Source organism: Notamacropus eugenii, chromosome 2, assembly GCF_028372415.1.
Source record: "Notamacropus eugenii isolate mMacEug1 chromosome 2, mMacEug1.pri_v2, whole genome shotgun sequence".
NCBI lineage: Eukaryota > Metazoa > Chordata > Mammalia > Diprotodontia > Macropodidae > Notamacropus > Notamacropus eugenii.
The window spans coordinates 89,726,335-89,750,430 of record NC_092873.1 but is presented as its reverse complement, the minus strand read 5'-3'; the positions used below and the strand labels follow the sequence as shown (position 1 = coordinate 89,750,430).

At 41.7% G+C, this 24,096-nt stretch overlaps 1 protein-coding gene across 2 annotated transcripts in view; it reads left to right on the top strand.

Moving 5' to 3' along the window:
* The first annotated feature begins 8,358 nt into the window (after positions 1-8,358).
* UQCC2 (ubiquinol-cytochrome c reductase complex assembly factor 2) overlaps positions 8,359-24,096 on the top strand; it is a 29,514-nt gene continuing 13,776 nt past the window's right edge. Inside the window, exon 1 of one of the 2 annotated variants that reach the window (XM_072641783.1) lies at positions 8,359-9,289. In XM_072641783.1, the coding sequence (XP_072497884.1) occupies positions 9,152-9,289 (138 nt within the window). In that variant the 5' untranslated portion in view covers positions 8,359-9,151. Of the gene's footprint in view, positions 9,290-9,385; positions 9,786-24,096 lie in introns of those variants that run through there. The other variant, XM_072641782.1, reaches the window with a different exon arrangement.

Here is a 24,096-nt window from a genome sequence, read left to right as displayed (position 1 = left end):
TTAGTTGCCTTCTAACTGTTTAGTGGTTAAACGTCACAGCGCAAATCCCCTAAATAAAAGAATTTGCCCTCTAAAACTTAGACTCACTCACCTAGAAGGCCCCATGTGGCCTCAAGGCTACAAGTTCCCCATCCCTGGTTTAACTCAAAGTTGTCCTGGATAACACACAACAGCTGTGATAATTAGCAGAGAACAAGGGGGGACAGGCAGCCAGGTGACACAGAGAATAGAGTGCTGGGCCACGAGTCAGGAAGATGAATTTTAAGTTCAAATCTGGCCTCAGATACTTACCAGCTGTGTGACTCTGGGCAAGTCACTTAACATTGCCTCTGCTCATCTGTAAAATGCGTTGGAGAAAAAAATGGCAAAGTACTCCAGTATCTCTGCCAAGAAAACCCCAAATGGGGTCACAAAGAGTAGGATACTACTGAACAACAACAACAAAGCAGGGACAGAGAGTGCAAGGGGAGCCACCCTGGGCTAGAATAGCCAGACTGTGGTAGGAAAAAGAAAAATGTGGAGAAGACAGGGGAATCATGCCACAAATGCGCAAGGGGGAAAAGTCATGAGTTATTCTAGTATTATCTCTATTTCATAAAAGATGTAACTAAAGCCTCAGCACATTGTATCCAAGCATTTCTCCTCAGGGAGATAAACAATGGGAAAATAATACCAGTAAACCATGATTTTCTTCTACAAGCTACAAATCTGTATAACCCTAGATAACAGGAGTTATTTGGGGGAGAGAATTTCTACTATCCACAGTAAAGAAGTTCTTAGAGAAGGGTGATGACTATGTCCACCAACCTAAGATTACTGAAGGGCTTAGATGGGAAACTGAGGTAGGTCACACGGAGTTATATTTACTAATTCATAAGATAAGGCATTTAGGAACCATATGCCCTTTTCCTCAATCTTCCCAACCACCAATGCATCCCACCAATGGTTGGTTGGTTGTTGTTCTTCATTCTCAAAGAGGACCAAAATGACATCACTATAATAAAGTCAAGTTTCAATGTGTCCGACTGTGGCTGATCAGACCAATATCAGCTAAGAACACTCTACCACAGACTGGGTACAGATAGTCCATGTGAACATTTGGGATGGATACTCCAAATTTGCACATTCTATGTTTCCCTTGTGCTGTCTCAATTCTGCTTTGCTCATAGAATACAGCACCCTTTCTGATGTGGGCATGCCATGCTGAGTGGTCCTGTGCCCACCAATGATATGAGTGATAAATGGAGACCACAAAACTATACCCCTAAATTCATGGTGGTTTTCATTTCCCTTCCTAACTCTGGGAGAGTCCGGCTTTGTGTCATAATCTGAGAGGTTACTCACAAAAGAATGTTGTTTTTAACCTTTTTCAATCTGTGATGAATTTATGAATTTTAGAGGGACAAACCACATATCCTACCCCATTCCTACCCAATTCAACAATCATTTATTAAACACTTACAATGTACAAAGCACTGTGCCAGTAACAAAAAAGTTCCCACCTTAAGGAGCTCACATTCTACTGGAGTTGGGAAAATATATGTAACTGGGATTCCAACTGGTCCGTTTTGTATGCAATGACTCCAGACTGGCAGAGAACACATAAGAACCCACGAGGACCAAAGTTGGTTCCAGATATTCTTGAAAGAGATTCAGGTGGATGGAGGACATGACATGGAAAAAAAGAAAGACTTTGGAATGTGCAGGCATATGGGGAAAGGGGCTCTTCAACACATACTTGATTTCCAGTTTCCCTCTAAAGGCTTCAGAGAAAGAATTTCCTCTTCGATGAGAGACTGAAGCCTCTCTCTTGACTGGAGCTGAGGTCTTGTTTCCAGCAGCCATTTACTCTTGTGAATGTATTTTCTGGTATATTTTAACCTGTTACAACTCTACTTTCTGTTTGCTGTTTGGATTAGATAATGCGGTTTGCTCACTATTCACTATTTACAATGGATTATGGAATAACCAGTGTTTGGTGGGAAGGAATTATGCTGCTAAGTGTTAATATATGAGTTATCTCTGCCCTTTAGAGAATGGATAAGGCTGATTTAAGATGTATGAGACACAGATCTTCAACTTGAAGAGTTTTCAGTCTAATAGGGGAGATAACACACTTACACAAATAGCTACAATAAATAAAATGTGTGGTAGTGAAAACTGAATTATGAATGATACTAACTGTTGGGGGTGTAAGAATTGATTCAGTTTTCACGTGAACAGTCTCGGGCAGGTAAAAGTGAGGACTTCTAAACCTCAGAGTTCTCACGAGGCCCCCTAGGGAACAGCTGGGGATTGAGGCGTGAAACATGAGCTATCTTGTGTCTTTCCACCTCTTCTCAGTGGGAAACTTGCTGGGGAGAGCATCCCACCCTTGAGATTGGGCCATGGTCTGAGCACACCTGTTGTTAATTAGCTTGGGGCTGAGAGCACCCACGGTACTCACGTGCAAACTATGGGGCTGGGAGAGCTTAAGTAGGGACAGGAAAGCCTGAAGGCCCTCTTCTTGCTGCAGGGCCCTTAGAGGGAAGAGGGTCCCTCCCCTCTTCCACTCCCATCCTCTTGCTGTATGATCCTTGGCCCTTGGGAGGAGGAGGATTCCTTTATCTGGGGGAAGAACTCGCCCTGCATATGGATAAGTAACTAAGACTCTGAATAAAGCCTAACCCTTGTTTGACTCTGGAAAGTCTCTTCTCTCGATACGTTTATCCAGATGGCCACCGAAGACCTGCGAAAGGTAAGAAGACTCGGGTAGCCCTCAGCCTCTAGGTCGAACAACTAACTAAATGAAATAATAAGTGCAGAAGAAAACCAAGGTTTCACCTCACAACCCTCATACTGGCAAAGATGACAAAAAACAGAAGCAAAGTTGAAAAGATTGTGGGAAAATAGGCATACATATATTCTTAGAGATGTTAATTGGTCTATTCAGAAAAATTGTTTTGAAATTACTTAAGAAAAGTAATTCAACTGTTTATATACCTTTTGACCCAGTAATCCTACTAACTACTGGTCACATGCCCCAATGAAGTCAATGACAAAAAGAAAAGTCCTCCAAATAAACTAAAATAACTAGAAACAAAACAGGTGTTCATTGATTAGAGAATGCCTTAAACAGTGGTCTATTAAAGTAACACACTATTATACAATAAAGAAATAGCAAATATGAGACATTCAGAAAAACTTGGGAAGACTTGTATGAAGTGATGCTGAGAAGAGAAAGCATGCCCAACAGAATAAAATACAAAATGACTATGATAATATAAATAATAATAGCACTAAGTAGCAGTTGAACTCTGATTAATGGTAACAAACAATCTCACTGTTGGAGAACTGATAAGGAAATACATCTTCCTCCTGTCAATATACTGAATTTCAACGAACATGGAATTCAGTATATGCTGTCAGACACAGTTCCTGTGTCAACTGGTTTTGTTTTAGCGTTTTTCTTTGTTATGACAAAGAGCTCAGTTAGGGAAGGAGGGAGTGCTAAAAGGGAATGGCTACAGTGTAAACATAAAAGGGAAAAATGAAACATTTTAAGAAAAAGAAAGTACAGGGAGAAGGAGAAGGGATCATTTCCATCTGGGGTAAAGTAGTACCACAGAGAAGATTGCATTTCAGCTGGGCCATAAAACTTAGCTAGATTTTGATATGTGGAAAGAGAGTATTTTGAGCAGCATGAGCAAAAGGCACAGATGTAGGAAATCACAATGCATGATTGGGGAAAACACAAGTCATTCTAGAACATAGGATTTGTATAAGAGAGTAACAGGATACAAGACAGGTTGAATCTGGAAAACCAGACTAAAAGTTCTGGGAATCAATGTGGAGTCACTAAAGCCTTCTGAGCTAGGAGAGAATCAAATTAGTGCTTTTAGTAGATTAATCCATCAGTGGGGAGGGAATGAGAGGGGGAACAATCTCCAGTTATCCCGATCTATATCGTGCCACTGGATCCACATGGCTCTGAAGGAAAAACTGAAGCTGGTGATCTTGCACAGCCCTCTCTCTCTTAAATCCAATTCACTTGCAAGTCACGGCTCATCTTCCTAATGTAATGGAGAAGGAAGGACAAACCACAACAATCAATCAATCAATCAACAAGGAGCTATACTGCCATGTACTTTCTTAGGCACTGTGAATAGACAAAAATTAAATAGCTCCTGTACTCAAGAAGCTTACCTTCTACCAGTTATCATATTAATTCTACTATTCTATTCATCTGTTGGGACACCTAGGTGGTGCAGTGGCTAGAGCACTAGTCTTGGAATCAGGAAGACATCCTTATGAGTTCAAATAAAGCCTCAGACACTTACTAGCTGTGTGACCTTGGGTAAGTCATTTAACCCTGTCTACCTCAGTTCCTCATCTGTAAAATGATCTGGAGAAGGAAATGGCAAAGCATTCCAGTACCTCTGCCAAGAAAACTCCAAACGGGGTCATGAAGAGTTGAAATAACAACAACAAAATTAATCTGTTAAGATTTAATGTGGTCAGAAATAAGGAATCATCGAAGTTTTTGAGCATGGAAGAGTCAGGATGAAAGCAGTAGTTTAAAAGAAATTTAGGCTGATTGTAGCATGTAGGACATGTTCACTACAATGTCTGGATGTACTACTGGTTAAACCATCATACATAATCTGTAATTAGCCACCACCAGTTAGTCTCACGGTGGGGGAAGATGAAAGAAAGATCAGAATTTATTGAATCAGAATATATTAAAACTGTAAAGTCTTAAAGATCATTTGGTTTATCCCCTCATTAGAGAAAAGTGAAATGGCTATCAAGGTCGCAGGAAATGGACAGTGGAATGTGGGCTTGGACCCAGGTCTTTGTGACACCCAAAGATACTACAACACACCAATCTAATATCATAAAAACCTTCATATCAATTTATAACAAACTGCTTAAAGTATCAGTCTTCAGTATTATTTTTATAGAGCTTTGAAAGATCTATTTAGTCAAGTACAGTATATCATCAAACACAAACATTTCAAGATACAAAGAACGGGGCAGAGCTTACATAAGAAAATGTGAGCTTCTGTTCTGTAGTTTCTTAATATGCATTTTATGAAATAATAACAAAATTGCTCTGACTCCTTTGACACTTCATTTCCTCCATGTATCTAATACTGATGCTTTTTTTATATCTTTCTGCTATCCTCTAGCCCACCCCATTCCCCACAGCAGAAGCTTTCCCCTATAAAAAATATGTATAATCAAGCCAAAAAGGACTGGACATGTCTGAGAACAGCCAGTCTGCCAAGAGGTGGAAAGGTGTCTGAGATTCTGACTGATCACTGCTTTAGTCACAGTTCTGAGGTTTCTCAAACTCGTCACTCCTTGCGTTGTTCCTATGATTCTCAAGTAATTGTTCCACTGGTTCTGCTCATTTCACCCTGTATCAGTTCATACAAGCCTTCCCAAATTTCCCTGACTCCAACATATCTGAGAAGGATATTATTAACAAACCAGAAGCCCAAGTAATCCCATAGTCCACAAAGATGTATCAAAATGCATCCTAACATATATGACATGACTGAATACTCTCCCCTCTCAAAACTGAACCTAGGAAACAAGAGATTGAATAAATGATGTTCTGGACCCAAACGATCTCAAAGCCTGACTTAATTAAAACCAAATGATTCCACAATGGTCTTTTCTTAACTATCCAAATCTTCCCAAAGCCTTACTTTTAACTCTGAATTAATAAACATCAACTTTCACAGTGAAAAGTTACCATGCTCTCTCTTTCAAAGGTGGAAGAAAGTGAAACAATCAAGAAAAGCAGTTAAATTTGTGTAGGTTAAGTAGGAGAATGGATATGAAGGGCCAATCAACTCAGGTACTACCTCGAGCTTCAGATATTAAAATATGTATTACGTTTGCAGATAAAGTTCTATATAAATATAAATTATGATTGTTTATGTTTCTGCTATATCTGTTTCCTTATCTGTAAAAAAGTGTCGATGGCATAGTGGGTGGTGATGTTAGCATATGGAAGAAATAATACGAGTAATACCAAAACAGATTCTCCAGACAAGAAGCGATCTGCCCCATAATTACCAAACCAAAGAGGAAGACCTATGAGACCAGTCATTCCCACTGTTCCTGGGTGATTTAAAGAGAAAGCTAAACACTAGCATGTTATTCCAGCTCTTCCATAATGCCTCGTCGTCGGGGAGCTTGGGGTCTTTGGGCAGCATCATTGGCAGCTCCATCACTCTTAGCAGCCACAAGAACCTTTTCAGGCTGTGCTGGAAAGGGCAGGAAGCAGACTAATAAAACAAATGGCAAAGCAAGACCACTCCTCAGCAGCTCTTCAAAATGATCGAAACTTCTGACTTTTGGTTTAAACCAGCATCCTCTGTGGCCAAAACATAAAACAGAAGATGAGGCAAGAAACTAACGGGAAAGTATGAGTGCCAAGAACTAAGGAGGAGGGAGACAAGAAAAAAGAGCCACTGGGACAAATTCTAAGCTGAACAAGAGCCAAGCATGCTGACTTGCAGCCAGATTTGGGGCTTATTAGAAATTTCTTTAAATTTCTCTATGCTGTCACTGAGCTGCCCTGTAATGAGACAAAATGCGTGAGGGCTAATCCAAGAACAGAACAGCCTATCTTTAAATTTCTGACTGCCACAGAACTATTCTTGACTTCTCTTTTTCAGACACCTGAAGACTGTTCTCTGGAGTATGTGAGTGTTATACTATTGTACCTGTTCCCTTCAGATGCCTGAGACATATCAATAGTACAATAGGATATTGTTTGTTATTATTATACATTTTATTGTTACACATTTTATTATATTACTTCAACCTATCTCTGAACACCCCAAACACCAAAGAGTTCAAAACAATCAAAGAGCAGTCACCCTTTACAAGGCAGTATCCATGTTAGTCTCTAGAAAGAAAGATTCAAGTGTCAAGTTACTGTCATACAAAAGTAATTAAGTGAATCTACTGAAAGAAGGGGAGATATGTAGTCTGGACTTTTTTTCTTAAGAGGGGTGACACAAGGGAGGCAGCCAGATCAAGCAAAAGAGACTGGAATTCAGAGGATCTGGATTCAAATCCTGGCTTTGTCACTTATCATTACACGCATAGTTTTGAGCAAGTCACTGAAGCTCTCTGAGCCTTGGTTTCCTCATTTGTAAAATGAGGGAGACTGAACTAGAAGACCTCTCAAATCCCTTCCAGCTCCAAACTCTAGTACTTGGATTATTATTCAGACTCACCAGCCCACTGCTTTAAATATGGTAGAACAGGGTATACCACATCCAATCTTTTGTTCCAGTGGGCAGGCTGAAGGAAGAAAAAGTAGGCAATTGAACATCACGATTTGGCTAAGTATCTAATTCCTTTCTATGTTCCTGAATGTTTACGTTATTAACATCAAAGCATTACAAAACTATATCTTTACTTTCGTGCATTTTTAATGTGCGATTCTGAGCCTCAATTACCGTGATCATTATAACATGAAAAACGGATGCCGTATCCCGTTCCTCCCCTTCCCTCCTCCTTATGGTGCCTCTTTTCTATAAAGAGAGCTCTGGGCTCCATAAAGCCCAAATGCAGTTTCTAAATTGCTCAGGAGGTGTTGCTGCAGTGGGACTTTTCCTTTCAATAAACTAGGGGAAGAGCACATTCTATGCATGCGGGCTGAGTGACTGTCAGCAGGTGGGTGTTAAAATGGTCATGAACTCCTCTAGGGGCTGGCACCAACAAGTCAAATTCCAGGGAGGGCTTTTTAATACGTCTCCAAGGGAGCCCATTAACTGACACGCTGAGAGAGCCCTGACTACTGACAGTCACCAACAAATCATGAGGCATCCACGGAGAAAAAGATGAGACCCAGGTAAAACATGGCAACAGACTTCTCCCCACCCCGCTGCCCCCGGGCAACTGCGCAAGCCCTGGGTTCCCACAGAGATGCCCATCTGAATCCAGCCCAGGAAACAAAACCCTAACTCCAAGGAAAGAGGGCAAGGAGGCGAGGAGGGAGGTCAGCAGTCAGGGTTTCTCTCAGCCCGGCCCACCCGCACACTTCTGGGTCGGTAGCCACAACCATGTACTGACCCAACAGACCCTCCTTCCTGGCTGCTGGCTGGGCTGGGTAAGGGCACGTCAACAGACACCAAGGTCAGTGCGCAGAAGCTTCAGGAACATCTTCCCACCACCTTAGGGAAGTCAGCAGGCCCGGCCAAGCGCGGTCCACAGCAGCAGCTGCTGTCCGTCAACCCCCGGGACAAACGGCCCTCAGCACTCTGGCCGGAGTGAAACGTCATCCTTGGGAACGTGTGGTTATAAGTGCAATAACGAGGCAGGGCAGGCCAGGTGGGGTCGGCCTGGACAACGGGTGGGGCTGGGTGGCGGAAGGCAGGGAATGGGGGGCCTGGGCTCAGGAAGGGACAAGCGTGGTGGCGAACCCGGGGCGAGTCACCCCAGCCTGTTGGCTGGGATTCAAACTCGGGTCTTCCCTCTCGGACGTCCATCACTTGGGCAGCGGGCAGGGGGGCAGCTAAGCGTGGGCATTCGCTTCTGCAGGTGGGGCAAGGAGGAGGTGACGGGCGCCGCCGTTGTGAGAGGCCGAAGCCGCGCCAGCGCCATGGAGGATCCTCTTCCCACAAAAAGAGGGCCCTACTTTTGACCCGCCCTTTGGAATGAGAAGGTTCCTAGGCAGGCACAAGGCGGCCGCTAGCGGGCGCCGTGCAGGGAGTCAGCAGGCCGGCCTCCAGCACGCCCTAGCAGAGCGACCCTGGCCAAGTCACTGAACGCTGTTTGCCTCAGTTTCCCCATCTGCACGATGAGCTGGAGAAGGAAGCAGCAAATCACTCCAGCATGCGTGCCAAGGAAACCTCTGATGACTGAACGACATAGAAGGAAAAACATCCATTGGACCGGACTCGGCTCGATTTAACACTTTTTTATTGAACGTAAGGCAAGGAAGGGACTGAACAAATATAGGCGCGTAGCGCCCCTTATAGGGGTAGCAAGGCGAAGCGGTGACAACGGCGCACGCGCTCCTCCCTCCCCGCTCTGGACGACTACCTTCCGCCTCTCTCGGCTCGGGAGCCTTAACGCGCATGCGCCACCTTGACTCTACTCAGCTCCTCCCTCGGAGGGGCGGCGAGCACAGGGGCCCAAGATGGCGGCCAGCCGTTACCGGCGTTTCCTCAAGCTCTGTGAGGAATGGCCTTTGGACGAGACCAAACGGGGCCGAGACTTGGGCGCTTACCTGCGGCAGCGGGTGGCGCAGGCCTTTCGGGAGGGAGAGAACACCCAGGTGACCGGACTGTGGGGTTCCGCCTAAAGCGGAGAGACGGTTGGGGGGAACGAAGGGACGAACGGAGAAGAGGTCAAAGTGGGAGGGGGCGGGGCAATGCAGGTGGCGAGCTAGGCGCCTGCGCACGCCTTTCCCTCACCGGCGTGGGGCGGGGCAAAGGGGGAGTTATAACACGTGGGTATTGCCCTGGACCCCGCACGTGTGTGGAGCCGGCCGCCGGCCAGTTCCATTTCTCGTAGAATCGCGACGCGTTCTGGCTCCGGGCTCGTAGGAATGCGAGAGGCGCAAGGGATGTTAGAGGTCGTTGTGGCAAATGGCGACCGTAACCTCCCTGACGAGTGGCCATCCAGCCTTCCCCTTGAAGACTTGTGGGGATGGGGAGTGCCCCACCCTCCCGCATAAGCACCCCCTTCCATTCTGCTGGCTCTCCCAGTTTTCTTTACGTTCAGCTCAAATCTGTCTGCAGTTTTCACCCTGTGGGCCCCGAGTGCTTCTGGTAAGACTGGGGAGCAGCAGAACCGCCCCTTCCCCTCCCGTGAGGGACTTTGGTAGAGTCACAAGCACTGGACGGAGTTCTGGGTTCTAGTTCTGACTCGCCATACCAATTTGTGTGGTTTGGGGCAAGGCACTTCATTCTCAGATCCCAGGTTCTTCAGTTGTGAAGGGAAGGAGTGGAGAGTGATCTCTTCTGATGCTTCCGACTCAGAGCTTCCCATCATGTTGCTTTTTGGGGGGGGCAGAGTTTCTGCTCCTGAGTTTGTGGTAGTTTTTATCCTAGATTCTGTTGTTTCGTTACCTCAGCTGTTTATGAACCATGAAACACAGTTGACTCTTGAAGGTATGGAAGAAATTATGAAGCACTTGGTGAATCTTAAAACACACACTCAGGTGTTGGGGTAATGGTTAAGAACATACAGGTACAGACACTTAGTATTTAACTTCTTTCAGTACAATTTCTTTACCTGTAAAATGGGGATAATAAGAGCATCCAGCATATTGTGTTTGTCCTTCCAAGGAGACCATGCCATCAGAGAATGATGACATGACTTGCACTCTGTTCTGAATGAGGGAGGGCTGTGCAGGTCACCAGCCTCACTTCTCCTCAGAGCCATCTGAATGCAGGGACCAGATAGTCATCAGGATGACTGGAGAAGGCCCAGAGCATATTGTGAGCATCGAGTGAGATAACATGTACAGTGTTTTACAAGCACTATAGAAGTGCTAATTAATATTATGTTAATTTTTCTTCTCCTTGGTTGATTTAGGCTTCAATTTATTTTCTGTAGAAACTGATGAAATGGCACCTAGTTTTAGTGCCTGCCCCCTCCCATAATTACTTTGTATGTATTTTATATTTGCTTCTCTGCTTACCCGTTTTCCCTCCATGTAACTTGCTTAAGAGGAAGGGTTGGGGTTTTTTTTGTCTTTGTATGCCCAGCCTTTAGTACAGTATCAGCATGTAGTAGATGCTTAATAAATATTTGAATGATAAATAAGAGACTGTGTGTCCCTTCTGTGGCCATGTGACTTGGTCAAAAAATATCTGAGGTGGAAAATATGTCAATGCTGCTTTATAATGCAACACAAACCCCAGAGTAGCTCTTACCGGGTGGCAGCCCTTCTGCTTTGGAACTGGTTATCCTGATTGCTGACCCTAGACCACTTGATCATCATCACATTTCTGTTACAGCTGTATTGTGCATTGTGCTGTGTTATTGTAGTTGTTTCCCTTTTAAGTTAGTCTCTGCATATGTTTGGTGTTTGTAGTTATTTTAACCAGTCTAGCTTAATAGAAGAATTGTTGTTTAGTAGATAAAAAACTGGACTTGGAGTTAGGAAGGTTCAAATTCCAAAACTGGTATTTACTAGCTATGTGAACATGAGCAAGTAATTTGTATATCTGAGACATAAGCAACTCAAAGATTTGTCTAGTAAATATCAAAGACTTATCTCTGATGTTAGAATAAGAAGGGGTAGTTTCGTACCCATGGGGCAGCCAGGTAACTCAGTGACTAGAGTGCTAAGGCTGAAGTTAGGAAGACCTAACCAGATCTGGCATCAGACACTACCTATGTGACCTTGGGCAAATTTCTTAATATGTTTGCTTCAGTGCCTTCATCTACAAAATGAGGGTAATAGCACCTACTTCCCAGGGTTGTGAGGATCAAATGAGATAGTATTTATAAAGCACTTAGCACAATGTCAAATACATAGTAAGCACTATATAAATTTAGATATTATTGTTATTATGATTCTCAGAATTTTAGTCAGAAAGGATCTCAGCAGTCATCTAGTACAGTCTATAGTCAAAAAATTTCTAGTCCTGTATGCCCAACAAGCATCTACTTAAAAATCTCTAGTAAGGGGAAAACTACCCGCCTCCTTAGGCAGCCTCCTGAATTTGACGCAGCTCTAATTATGAACCTCTTCCTGACATCAAGCCAAAATTGGCTTCTTTGTAATTTCCACTTATTGCTTCTAGTTCTGACACTTGGCTCCAAACAGGATGAGCAGAGGCTGGAGAGCCACTTGTCTGGTAGGTTATAGTGCTGATTTCTTTTGGATATGGGTAGTAATAGATGGCTAATGATGTCCCTTACAGCTCTTAAATTGTGTAATTTTAAGAATACACAACAGTTCTCCTATACTTACATAACAACTCTCAAATACTTAAAGATAATTATGGTCTCCCCTCTCCTCCCCACTCTCCTTTTCAACCTGAATATCAGTATCTTCATCTGTTCAGCAGTTCCTTATTCCTATTATCATGTGGATTGAAGGCCCCTCACCATTTGGTTTGCCCTCCTCTGGGTGCTCTCCAGCATAGTAATGTCCTTGATAAACTGTGGTGGCCAGAATTAAATGTAACGTTCCTTATCCAGAGTACTTCAGTTTCTGACATATTGTAGGCACTTAATAAATGCTTGCTGATTGACTGCTTGAATAATCCCTTTTGCAGACCTGGGAACAGCTGTAGGCTCTGCCACATTTTAAAATTCACCTTCAGTTTTGCTATGAAAGATGCATAATTGAAAATAATACTCCAAATATATAGCATTAGGTTCAGTTCTGACCACATCAGAGTACAGAGAGACTATCCCTTGTTTATTCCTATAAGGTATGCCTCCTTTAACACAACACAAGTTGAATCATATTAGTTTTTTTGTCTGCTATACCACAGTGTTGACTCATTAGTACACTAAGATCCCTAGATCTTTCTCAGACCAACTGTTAGCCCTGCCTTCCTATCTGTTACTTGGCAAGTCAAGTTTTTGGATCTAAATATGAAGCTTTGTGCTATTCTTATTCAGTTTCATTATGGTAAACATCCATCCCAGTGTTCCTAGCCTATGTCAAGATCCATTTGGATCCTGGTTCTTCTGTTACCCAGAATAGTGCTAGTCCTTCCTAACTTTATGCCATCTGAAGATTAGATAAATATGCTATCCATTTTTCCAACTTACTGATAAAAACGTTAAAGAGGACAGAATCAAGCCCAGATCCCCATGGTGTGCCACTCGACCTTTCCCATTTCACATTGAACCACACCATAACTGTCCTTTGGATGCAGCTATTCATCCAGTTGAGTGCAGCAATAAATGTCTGAGGCAGGACTTGAACTCAGGTCTTTCTGACTCCACACCTAGCATTATTTGCTACTGACTTCAGATCAGATGAGGCCATCTCTAGAAGGTGGCATGTGAACTGAGCTTTGAAGAAAGCTAGGGATTCTATGAGGTAGAGGTGAAGGGAGTCCATTCCAGGCATGGGAGACAGCCTGTGCAAAGACAGAGTCAGGAGATGAGACTCTGAGTTCTGGAACTAGCAAGTAGACCTATTTGCCTAATATGTAGTTGTTGCATTTGTCTTTCGTTCTTGAAGAGGGCCATGGAATCAAGATTGCAGTTGACTTTGATTTGAGTGAGGGAGAGCTGTGCAGGGTCACCCACCTCACTTTCTTCTCCAGAGCCATCTGGGTCCAGTGTCATGATAGGACGACAGGAGATGACCCAGGATGCAATGAGAGACTCTGGCCCTTTTTGGCTAAGGTCTTTTCACATTGTCACTTTGAGTGAGATATACTTATTCAGTGAATAGGCTTCTTTAAGCTGTTACTCAAGGGATGGCCCCTTTAATAAAAAAAAAAATCAGACTAGGAGGGGGAGACCTTCAGAGTTCCTGGGTAAAAGAGAAATATTTAGTATTTACATTCACTCTGTGCTAGGTGGGTGGGAACCTGTTGTCCAGTCTGTGAGCTGCAGAGTGGATGGGTTAAGACTTTGAGCAAGAAATCTAGCCAGTAAAACCCAAAGGAAAAAAGGCAGCTTTTGGCCATGGAAGTGTACCTGGGTAGAAGAGAAAAGAGGCTACTCACTCACAGGTTGTATTTGTCCTTGGTTCTCCAAGAGGACCATGACATTAAGATGATGATATGACTTGCAGTTGACTTTGATTTGAGTGAGGGAAGGCTGTGCAAAGTCACCAACCTCACTTTCTCCTTGGCTAATAATATGTAGTATGGGTAGAGAGAGAAACATGCAGCGATCTCAGAAAGGAAGGGTGGGAACCGACTGAAGGGCTTTAAAACCAAAAGTTGGAATTTGTATTTTATCTTAGAGTCAAAGCTTTTTGGGCAGGAGAATGAGGTGGGCAGATCCTTGTGCTTTGATAATTGTATGGAAAACCTGGAGACTGGGGGACTAGCAGGAAGCAAGTATAGTTCAGGTGAGAGGTGATAAAGACCATGTGGGTAGAGAGAAGTGGATTGATGTAAGGTTTTGTAGATGTAGAATTGACAGGATTTGGCATGTGTCTGTGGGGTGGTACAAAACAAGAAGGGTTATGTGGAGCTCTTGGGATTTTGAACCTGGGTGACAGGAAAGATGGTGATGCCCTCCACAGAAATAGTAAGAAGGAAGAATTTGGAGAGATGATAAGTTCTCTTTTGGACATACTGAATTTGAGGGCATCTACAGGACATCTACCTGGAGATGTCCAATAGGAAATAAGTGGACTAAATAACTGCCTAATAAATCTTTTTTTATAATTGCTGTCAGACATCAGGACACCTAAAATAACTAATGTAACAAACAAAATTAAGAGAAATAAGAAGCAGCAAAGTGAATCATTGTAATGCCTTTTGTGTGCAAAGCAATGTGCTAAGCACTTTGGGAAATGCAAAAGAAGGAAATACATAGTCTTGCCTTCATGGAACTTTCAGTTTAGTTGAGGAGACATGAAATGTTGTGAAAACTACTGGCAGCATAAGCTGATGGTAGTTGGTCTTCTCCCTTGCAATGTTGAGATGAAACTGAGCAAGTAATAAGAGCAAAACAAATTAAATCCTTGTCTTGAAAATGTTTTCTGATAGAGTTAAGAGACTAAGATTCATTGATGACCACTTTGGGTGCTAGTGAAGGAAAGGCTAGAAATAGGCAGAGCTTTTGGAATCCTCTTACTTTACTATTTCTTTCATACTTGGCTGTATACATATAGATATAGAGATGCAAATCAGTTCAATTTGTGCTTCAACAATAGTTGTTAAATGCTTGTTAAGAGCAAAAGCCTGGGAGTGTCTTGGGATGGCAATCAGTGGCAGTGCCCAGGACCAATGTAATGGGGTATTTAAATGGACAGAGTTGAGTTCATTGATTTGCTGAAGAGTTCAGCGTCAGAGATACCTTGAACACTTAAAAAATTTCAGATAGAGACTAGCAACTCTAAATAGGTGTATTAAAATGAACAGGCATCAAGTGAGTAGGGTTTTTTTATATGAGGTTAATGAATATCTGCAATGCCTGTCTCCTCTTGGCTTTACAAGTTGCGAAGAAAGAATATGGCGTGAGAAAATCAGGGGGTTTTTTGTACTGTGAAATATTTATTGCTCAGTTTAAGTTGAGCAATTAGGCAACTCCTGTTTTAATCTTTCTAAGGCATTGCTTTAGGTCCCCTCTTTTCCACATAATCCAAGGCACCTTCTTTAACATTGAAGAAATATAGGAAGCTGAAGACCTCCTGTTGCATTCCAAACACTCACTCCACAGGCTTTAAAAAAACAAAAGAGAAGAAAATGAATATGTCACATAATTTTGAGATTGGAAGGGACCTTTAACATCTTTGTCTTTTTAGCATGCAAACTCCTTAAGAGTACCTGTTTTCTGCCATGCTGAGAACTTAATAAGTGTGAATAACAATGTGGAGGGTGGTGGCAGAACTACTGTAATTGTTGACTTAACTACTAGAAAATGAGCAAATTCTTTTAATGAGTTTATTGGGTACTGAAACTGATTTCCAAGAGGTCTGTAACTACAAACCAACTCCCACTTATGTAAACCTGAATAGAAGAATTATAAAGTCTATTACTTGCTAAGAAGTCTTTCTAGAAAACTGTAAATGACATTGTATATGTCTTTAAAATAAATACACATGACTTATTATAGGAGTTAAACCACCCCAAATTTAAAATAATTGTTAATGTTTTTCTGGGTGTCTGATGAGAGTTCAAAGATTTTACATGTATTTATCTTAACTGTCATTAAATTCATGTTTCATACACAAGCAATCTTGACAGGGATATCAGCATCTGGCATGTATGTACACACCAAATTCATTTATTCAGAAGGCATTTATTAAGCACCCACTGTGTGCTAGGCATGAGTGCCCTCAAGGAACTGGCATTGTTAGGTAGGTATGTATCTGGAGCAGGAAACATGATTAGTAAATATAAAATATAGATATTTTAGAATGTTGCAGGAAGGTAGGGCCTAGGGAATTAGTATGATTCTCTGTAAGAAGGGGTACTTGATGTGAGCTTTGAAGAAATGGAGGAATTCTGTGAATTGATGGTGAGGATTCAAGGCATAGAATAAGCCTGTGCAAAGAAACACAGATGGACAGTGGAATGTCCCATATGGGAAATAGCAGGTGGGTCGTTTTGGCTGGAATATAGGATGTATGAAGGAGAGTAATCTACAATAGTCATGGAAAGGTGGACTGGAGCCAGTCTGTGAAGCACTTTAAATATCAAACAGAAGAGTGTATGTTTCTTCCTAGAGGCAAGAGGGAACCACTCCATAAGTAGTGGGATGGTGTGTTTAGCCCTGTGCTTTTTGTACCTGTGTGAAGAATGGATTAAAGAAGGGGAGTCCACACCAGAGTGTTGGTTTTGAGATGAAGTAACACTTAAGCATTCCACATATTCTCTTTCTCCTCTTCTCCTGCCTCTTTTTCCTGGCAAAATTAGATTTATGAAAGAAATCCGCCTAGCAACAGATTATCATTTTTTCAGTTATAATATTGTGTCATCTACAATAACAGCTATTGACGTGTATGTAATACTATGCCATCATAAAACACTTTGGCATAAATTATGGAATTTAATCACTTTAATCCTTTGAGTTAAGCAGTACAAAATGTTGTTGTGCCCTTTTCAGAGATGAGGAAAGTAAGATGCAAAGAGGTTACCGTAACTTGCTCGCAGAGCTGGTGAGTGACAGCCTGGGCCAGAAGTCCCGTTTCCTCATTCCCAAGTCCATTTATCTTTCCACTACAGCATGGTGCCCTCTATTACTGGAAGTGAGGATGACAGGCAGAGCCTCCCTTGGGCAAAGAGGAATCCAGCATTGCCCTCTGTAGTGCAGGGGTGGCTTAAGGGACGCTTGAGTTTCTTAATGTAGCTAGAGTGAAGCAGGACAATCGTGGAGTGACCTGCACTGCATGTATGTATATGGAGAGCCTTTTCTAGGACAGTGATTGGAGCAGTTTTTATCTTGTCATTTTTCTTTTCAAAATTTATTTCCTTCAATTTTTTTCCTTTGAATAAATATATATTAAACTCCTATTAACCGCTAGGAACTAGGAATAGAAGGATGAAAAAGGCCCAGGGCCTGGCTTCAAGGGGCTTAGTAGGGAAAATAAAATATATATGTACATATATAATATAAGAAAGAGGCAAAGGAAAGATCCATAAAAAAGTAGCCTAGGAAAATGTAAGAAGTGAAGAGAATACTTTTAGCTGGATAATCAAAGAAGGCTTCATTAAGATGAGCTGAGCCATGAGGAAAGGGAAATGTTTTAATAGGAATTGATAAGGAGAAGACAGTATTACAAGCACAGCAGACAGCTTTCATAAATGAATAGAGGCAGGAAACAGCAGGATGATATATAAAAAAAACTAGTAGTCTAGTTTCTAGTTTGTCTCAAGTGTGTGTGTGTGTGTGTGTGTGTGTGTGTGTGTGTGTGTGTGTGTGTGTATTTATTTTACTGAGAGAGAGACAGAGAAAGAATGTTCATGGAGAATAACATGGAATAAAACTAGAAAGGAAGGTTGGGGCCTGTGCAATTGCCAAGGAAGGTCTGAGTGCCAGGTAAGGTATTTACATTTCATCTTATAATCAGCAAGGGGCTACTGAAGGTTTTTGAGCTGGAGAATGACAAACTAAACCTGTAACTGGGAAGGTTATTTTGACAACTGTGAAGGATGGAGGAAGAGACTAGGGTTTAAGTAGTCAGTATAAAAGGTTATTACAATAATCTTGGCCAGTGACACAGAGGACCTGAACTAGGATATCAGCATCTAGTATATAGGTAGAATCTTCAGGATGTGAATTGATTGACTATGGAGGATGAAGGAGAGAGAAGAGTGAAAGATGACTCAAATTTCTAGCCTAGATGACTGAGAGGATTCAAATAACAAACAGCAATGTTAGGAAGAGAGAGAAATTTAGAGAAGATGATGAGTTGGAGGGTCCAGTGGGAGATTAAGGTGGATATCTAGCAGGTAATTTGCAGTGTGTCTGGAGCCCAAGACAGATACTAGGGCAGGATATGGAGACATGGGAGTTATCTGGATAGTCATTAAGCTTATGGGAATAATTGTGTGTGTGTTCATCCTCTGTTGCCGAAGAAGACCATGCCATCAGAGAAATGATGACATGACTTGCACTTGAATTTGTTTTGAGTGAGGGAGGGCTGTGCAGATCACCAGCCTCACTTCTCCTCCAGAGCCATCTGAATCCAGTGACCAGATATTCATCAGGATGACTGGAGATGACCCAGGATGAAGCAATTGGGGTTAAGTGATTTTGCCCAAGGTCACACAGCTAGTGAGTGTCAAGTGTGTGAGGTGAGATTTGAACTCAGTCCTCCTGATTCCTGCACTAGTGCTTTATCCACTGCACCACCTAGCTGCCAATTATTGTATTGTATTGGGAATAATTGTAATCGTTGAGCAAATGGTTAGAGAGGTAAGAGAGGGCAAAGGCCATTGCTAGGGTCAGGAAAACAATAAACCAACAAAAGAGCAGACAGGTAGGAAGAAAAATGAGAAAGCTGTGTCACAAAAACCAAGAAAGTTCAAGAAGGATGAAGACTGAGAAAAGGTGATTCGATTAAGAGATTGTTGGTGACCTTGGATAAAGTAATTTTAGTAAAGTGGTGGAGGGTCAGAAGCCACATTACCAAAAGTTGAAGAATAAGGTTTTCTGGAAGTGGAGTCTAGAAAGGATCTTAGAGGCATCTTGTCCAGTCCCTTCATTTCACAGATGAGAAAACTGAAACTCAGAGAAGTGACTTTACCCCAAAGTCTCACAGCTAGTAAGTGACAGAGATGAGATTTGAAGTCAGTTCTCCTCCAGAGCTCCAATATTCCTTCCACTGTACAACAAATTTAGAAAATAGTTTCTAGAAATTTTGCTGTAAATGAGAAGACAGAAAAGACAGTAGTTCAGGGTAATATCAGTTTTGAGGCTTTTAAAAAAAAATTTTAAGGATAGAGGAGAGTGGAATAGAGGGAAAGAATCTAAAAGAGCAGGGAAAGGTGGAGATAGAAAGAGAATGATTGAAAAAGCAAGATTTCAGAAAAGATGGACCCAAGAGTTGACCTTGGCAAGAAACGCTTTGTTTTCTAAAAATGGAGCAAAGGAAAAGGAATAGATGAAGATAGAGATATTTTGAAGTGTGAATGATAGGAGATGGGGGAGTTCATAGTGGATGACATCAATTTTCTCAGTAATGTTGGAAGCAGTCATCTAAATGTGGAGTTGAGAGCTTCAAAGGGGTTTTGGGACAACTGTTGTTACAGGGAGTCACTTGGAAAATGTCGGCCGATGTGGATTAGGGAATCTAGTCAGGATTATTTCATAAATTCCTCTAGCAGGACTTGGGGGCTTCATTCAGGAATAATGGAGAAGGCCAGTGGTAAGAATGACTTCTGGGAGAGGCTTTTCAGAGTGAGAATAGCACACGGTAGCAATGATTCAAGCATATTCAAGGATTCACCTGACTGAACTGCCCAGTTATAGAGGCAAGACTTCAAAGCCAGGGACATGAGGCTAGAATAAAGGTGAAGGAATGGGAGAACAGGAAAGACAGAGCAGGGTGAGTAGGAAAGAGGCATTTGGAAGAGATGAAAGGATAGAAAATTGTAATCAGAGAAGGGGAATTTGTTCGAGTTGTTAGGAGATGAATATGTTTGGGATGATGAGCTTAAACAATATCTACGTATGGATGGTTGAAGTAGGTCATGGCAATTGAGGAAGATAAGTAGTTGGCATGTCCACATGGACCTCCTTATCCCAAATATTGGAGGGATTCAGCTGAAGAAGACTAAGCTAAATACTTAAGTTAAGGAGGAAGGAAGGAGTGATTGGGAGGTCTGTATATGACAATGACAAGAATCTCGAACATGTATCCTCCTTGTTCTGCTCCAAGGACTGGGCATGATACAGTTTCTTTGGGATAAGAGAAGTTTCACTTAGCATCAGATAATGGAAAAAGTTAAGATCTCTAGGATGGAGAATTTATTAATAACAATGTTGTGGCTGTTGTTCATCCTTTCTTTTCCAAGTGAACCAGTAGCATCACAAATGATGTGGGTAATTAGATTTAAGTGAGGCAGAGTTGTGCAAAGTCGTCAGCCTCACTCCTCCAGAGTTATCGAAGTCCATTGGCAATACAAAAGTCAGGACAACTGGTGATGAACCAGGAACAAATTGTTCCATCCACCTATTCTGCTGGGGGAAGTCTTCACATGCTTGGGATAGGCATCCCACTAATACCGACATGTTGGAGGCTCATCAGTTACCCCCAACCTGATTTAGCTTCTCTGTGATATGGTTTTACTGGATGTAGCCACTATGCATGCTACGGCTTCTTGGGGCCACAGGTGAGAATTGAGTGAGCAACCCTGAAAGGGGCTCAGCAAGGCCTCATACTAGAGGTGCTAGTCCTCCCTGAATACTCCATATACCTCTTATTAACAATATAGATGATTGGGGAGGAGGATTCCAAGGGTTCAAAGTGGAAGAGGTAGACAGAAGAGGATAGAAATTGGGGAGGGGGATGTTTGAGGTAGATAGGGATGAGAGTTTGGTAAGAAGCAGTAATTATAAATGACAAAGTTTTATGGTTTAAAAAGTTTTACAGAATTATCTATTCTGATCTTTATGATAATACTATGAGATATTCTTGGTTCTATTTACAGATGAGAAACAGGTCAGGTGACTTGCCCAAAGTCACATTGCTATCAGTCTAGATTCAAATCCAGGTCTCTTGACTCTAAATCCGTTGTATTTTTTTCATTGCACCATAGCTGCCTTCAGTGGTACTCCTTTACCTAGAGTATAAATTACAAATTCAAGTCTCGCATTGCTTAAAGACCATCCAGCATCTGGCCCCAATTTATCTCTTCAACCCCATTTGTGTTCTACAGAGTGAATACAACCAGTCCAATTAGGGTTAGACTAGAGTAGGTAATCTCAAAGTTCCCTGCCGGTTGTAAATCCTCTATAATCCAGACTAGTCAACTCTTGTAGCTCCCTACCTTCCCAACATGCACTGTACATATTTGCAGCAGCATTTTTCCCCATGTTATAACCCTCCTTTTCCTGACCTAACTCTACCTGTCCAAATCCCTGCCTATCCTTCAAGACACACCATACATCCCTCTTTCTTTGGAGGGCTCCATTAATTATCTTATCATGAACACAACCTTAGAGTCATTCTAGACTTTGCCCCATCTCATAGCCAGTCATCCGCTAAATCTTTTGGATTTAATCTCTAAGCATCTCTCATTTTCACCTCCTCTGCTCCTAGACAACCTAATCCAGGCTCTCATCACCTGTTTCCTGAACCTACTCTATGTATTCCCTGTCTCTAGTCTCTGCTTCCCCAAATGGATGTTGCTAAAGCCTTCGTCTGACCTCACTTAGAAGTTGTAGTGTGCTGATTTGAGATTAAAATGCAAACTCTTCAGCCTGAAATTTTAAGCCTTCTTCAAGCTGGCTCCCACTTACCTTTTCAGATTTATTTTATATCACTTCCTTTCATGCACTTGGTGTCCCAGTCACACTTCCTTCTAGCTGAACATGACATGTCATATCCCACCTTTGCCTGCCTGGGCACCATTTGCCCTCTTCCTGGACATCCCCTTAGTCTTTTAAAATCTTGAGCTTCCTTCAAGCAGCTGTCTACCAAACCTTTCTGATTTCCCCCAGTTGTTCTTACTCCCTCCTGAAATTGCCTTGTATTTATTTATGTACAGACACATGGAATACAGGAACCTCTATATTTAGCATGTTTTTTATATCTCAGTGCTTAGCATAGTGTCTTTTATGTGGCAGGTGATTAATGTTGGATTGTATTGAAGGCCAGGCTCATCTCATTTCTTCCTTTTCTTCTTCAGTGATCATAGCCTCTTAAATTCTTATAACACTGTCTCTGTTATTCCCTTATGTTATTTGTTTAAATATGTGTCTTGTCTTCTCCACTAGATCATAAGTTTCTAGGAAGGTGCCTTGTTTTATACTTCTTTATGTCATTCACTGTGCCTAGCAGAGTGTTGTGCACATAAGAGGTACTCAATATTTTGATAGAAAGGAATAAAAATTTTATAAAGGAATGAACTAATTCCAGAAATTCATTACCAAGTAATAAAAGTCTTTCCCTCCTAGATTCTCCTGTATTGAACCCTGATCTACCTTAATTAGCAAAGCAATTTGCTATAACCCTTTTCCAAAAGTACTTCTCTTTTTTATGTCTACAATGAGTTCTCTGCTATACCAGTTGTTATCACTATCCAAAATTCAATTTTGAAAATCGAAATCAGCGCCTGCAGCACTGGTGTAGATTTGTATGTATAAAAGTTTAATATGGTAAAGAGAAATTTACTGACGGCTGAGCAGGGGAAATGCAAAAGGAGCAAAAATAGAGCTATAAAGGATATTTTGTCAGTTGAACATCATTTTATTCACATTTAGTGAGCATTGCTGAATTTTTCATAATGCTACTACTGCTGCCTTTTTTCAGGTCTAGTACATCTATTAGTCCTAAAATTTCAGTACTCATTAGATGTGAATACAAAATCAGATAATCTAAAGCTTACAAATGATATTTATAAATATTAACAATATATATCATCAGAAAACCCCAGAAATATTTATGCTGGATCCCTGAGCAAAGTATAGACCATCAGTAAATAAAAAGCTGTTGGAATTAGCTCGCTGCCTGCAGTGGAGTGCTCGCAAAGTAAACAAGATAAGTTTTGGTGTTTTCAGAGTTTGACTCTAAAAAAAACCACAGACTTGGCCATTGCTCCATTTCTTTTTGAGCAGTTTGTAGTACTTGTAATTCTTTGAGACACTAATTCCTTCTTCCTCACCTCTATTCCTGCTGATAATATCACCTCCCTAGTTGTGCACCCTTCTGGCCTGTCATTGGGACCTGAAATGTGCAACTAGAGAATAACAACTAGCTAACTTTTTCTTAATATTTTCATTGCGTATTAGATACCATACAAGTTGTTTAAGAGTCTTTGCCCTAGAGGAGATTTCATCTTCTTGCCCTAACCAAATTCTGCTGATTTTTGCAATTTTCCCATATATCTAAGAAAATCTCAGGAGGCCTAGGTTAGTCACGAAATCACAGGATTTCGGAGTTAGAAGGGACCTTAGCAACCACTAGTTTAACCCACACCCCTAAAGAATTCTCATTCTAATACATGCAACTGGTCATCGAACCTTTTCTGGATGACCTTCATTGAGGGGAACCCAGTACTTAAGAAGGCAGCCATTTCTAGATAGCTCTGATTGATAGGAAGTTTTTCCTAACATAAATCTTTAATTGACTTTTTATAACTTCTCTCCCTTTTTCCTAGTTCTTCCCACTGGACCCTACACAAGACCAAATTTAATCCATCTTCAGCATAACCAGTTTTCAGCTACTTTAGGACTTTAGCTCTTGACCTTCAAGTATTTCAAGACTTTAATGTCCCCAACCACTACCTTTTCCCCCATCTTCTCTTTTCTAGGCTAAATGTGCCTACTCCGTTTAACTTGTTTGTGTTCATGAACTGGAAGTTCTTCACCATTAAAGTCAACTAGATGGTATAGTGCATAGAGCACTGGACCTGTAGTCAGGAAGACTTATTGGCTGTGTGACCCTGGACAAGTCCCTTAACCTCTGCCAACTTCATTTTTCTCATTTGTGCTATATATATAACAGCACCTACCTCTTGGTTTATTGTGAGGATAAGTTTGTGGTAATATTTATAAAACACTTTGCAAACCTTAAGGCAACATGTAAATGCTAGCTATTGTTATTATTTTGACCATCCTACTCTGGACACTCTAGATCAAGGCACACCGCTGCTCTAGATTATTGGTAGCCTTTCTAGAGTGCAGTACCGAGAACTGAACACAGTACTCTATACCATGGTCAGACCTACATCTGGATTGTCACCTCCTTATTCAGCTTAAGGTTATAACAAAGGACAGCTAACAAGAGAGTTCATCTCAAATCTCTTACATAAA